Source organism: Penaeus monodon, chromosome 7 (genome assembly GCF_015228065.2).
Source record: "Penaeus monodon isolate SGIC_2016 chromosome 7, NSTDA_Pmon_1, whole genome shotgun sequence".
NCBI lineage: Eukaryota > Metazoa > Arthropoda > Malacostraca > Decapoda > Penaeidae > Penaeus > Penaeus monodon.
Genome location: NC_051392.1, coordinates 1432522 through 1435021, shown reverse-complemented (window position 1 = coordinate 1435021; position 2500 = coordinate 1432522). Strand labels below are relative to the sequence as shown.

The window sequence follows — 2500 nt, the reverse complement described above, 5'->3', positions numbered from 1 at the left end:
TGCACACACATACACATACATTTATGTATGTATGTATCAAATATATACAAGATAAAACAATCTACGAACTACTCTCTTTGAACTCCGCTAAACCCTACTAAAATCAGCTTCATTCAACCTCCATATGTGTGTATGTAGAATTGAATCTAAACTCTAAAAAAAAGTCGTATTGAACCCTTAAAACATAATGAATATCTATATACCAGCTTCGGAATAACCCACTGAATAAATCCTTCATAAATTCATCGAATAAACCTTACGAAACCCAATAAATAAACTTCAATAAACCTCCATATGTGAGCGTGAGAGGATAACAACCCATCTAAACTCTCGAATAAATCCTACTTCCCGTTTCACTATCTCTATTTCAGCTTGAGAATAAATTCCCTGCATAAAAGCTCCCTTAAATCCACCGTCTAAACCCCTAAACCCCTTAGAAAACCCCGTGAACCCCTTAAATCAGGGCCGCGCCAGGTCCCGCGCCCCGCTCACGGATTCAAAGGTGGCGCGTCGGGCCGGACGTCTAACGTGGCAGACAAGCGAATGGCTGCGGCGTTACCACCACTTTTATCTCGCAACGACCACTTGTTGAATGGCTTCTCCGCAACGACCATTAAGTCCGAACAAAGCCCAGATCGAGAGTAAAATTTAGGGGTCCCGAGAGCCAGCCAGGAAGCCCGCCCTGCCAAGTCCAGAGGGAAATTAGTCGAAATCAGGTCCCCGACGCGGCGGACGCTCACCCGAACCCCTTTCGAAAGGCGCTGAGTTGGAAGGGGAAAATCGCCCCGCAAATCGCCCTCGCCCACCGCCCCCCGAGGACAGCCCTACTGTGCACCTCTGCCACGCCCGCCGAGCCCTTCGTCGAGGAGAGAGCGAGAGATTCCCCGGGAACAAGGGTTGGAGACCCCGAAATAAGCGAGTTGAGAGGGACTTCTGGGGCGCCGTCGGAAGGGAGACTCACACGCCGGAGGACCGTCGAGGAGGACGCAGCAGCAGCCGCTCGCGCAATGCAGAACCAAAATGAACTCCTGGGAAGAGCGGAGGACTTTGCAGATCAGGTGAGGGGCGTGGGGCCATTTCGCTGGGGGTTTCCAGGGGGGTTCCAGGGGGATTCAGGGCCAGGGAAGTAGGGAAATGAGGGATTTGGGGCCGGCTCGCTCGCGTGGGCCTCCGTCCTTCGCTTTTTTTTTTTTGACAGATGGACATGGATGACCTGCTTTGCTGACCTGGTAGAGACCTGAGACCTGATTCAGCGGCGGAAATGGGACTTTTTAGGGTTTCTTTGCAATGGTAGAGGTCAATAAGTAGGTGTAAAGTTTAAATTAAGGGCTTTGACAGCTGGAGACAACTGACCTGATTTGCTGACCTGGGGAGGTTCCAATACCTGTTGGTATGAGGGAAGTGTAGGGTATGGTGCCTTTTAGGAGGTATCCTAGATCTAAATTTTAATGTGGGTGGCAGGGAGGTAGGGTTAGCAGCAGGAATTCACTTCGACACTGATTTCTAAGGGAAGCGAGTGGTGAATGAAAAATGTTAGGAAAAAAGAATCCTCAATGCCTTGTTTTGCGGAATCTGCATCTTTTTTTCCCTCCCCACGAGTACTGGAAGGATACCATGTCTTGTGTGGCCAAAGTGACACGCGTTGAAAAAAGAACTTATGGAAGTTGTTGTTTAGTCGACTTGTTGATTTGGACAATTAGATGGAAAAGGAAGAAAATATCAGAGCCAGTATTGTTTTCTTTCGCATGTGAACAAGGAAAAACATTCATAATTACGGCCCCCCCCAAAAAATGTAAATGTTCCGAAATAATAAATAGTGCTCGTGTGTGTATATTCAGTTACGAGTGAAAAATTACAATGGATAATTAGGTCAGTTTATAAGGAAAAAACGGATTAATACAGCATCGACGAATAAAATTATTTGAAATACAGTTTAAGGATTTTATCCTTGTTACATAATACCAGATGTTTTGTTATTGTCTTAATGATTAGTGTAAACAGATGATAAATCTTCCACTAATTTAAACCTGGTGTCATAACTAAGACACTTTTAAATAGTAATTGAGAAGATTTATCACAGAAACCAAAATTTCTTATGGGTGGCTTTGTGTGAATTTTTAAAGCTTGTGAAATGCAACCGCAGTTTTTTCAAGTTTTGGGCACTTATTGATTTCATTGTGTCGGAAAAGTGTGATTATTTGGTAAACGAGCATTAATGATAACGGATTGATGTATATTTCGAGAATGTTATTGAAATGTGAAGTTTTGGAGACAAATACTATAATCGTCTAATTTGAGCAAATCTTGAGATTTTCCTGTTTGTGAGTTTTTTAAATTGATGCCAATGATATAAATTTAACCAGACTAAGCTGGGTAATTTTTTTGTTTCACACAGCCATCCAAACTTGCATTTATTAAGCTTTCTTTCAATTATCCACACTCCAGTATGTGTGAATCTCTTTGTATTTTCATCTCAAATGATGTAAAAGTACTGGTAATA

The 2500-nt window shown here is 43.4% G+C and overlaps 1 protein-coding gene across 1 annotated transcript in view; it reads left to right on the top strand.

The window, feature by feature from the left end:
* Positions 1–514: 514 nt before the first annotated feature.
* Positions 515–2500, top strand: part of LOC119574951 (surfeit locus protein 4 homolog) — a gene marked incomplete at its 3' end in the record, with an annotated part of 6396 nt that continues 4410 nt past the window's right edge. The window contains 1 exon segment of the mRNA XM_037922238.1: positions 515–1058. Within this exon segment, the coding sequence (XP_037778166.1) occupies positions 1008–1058 (51 nt within the window).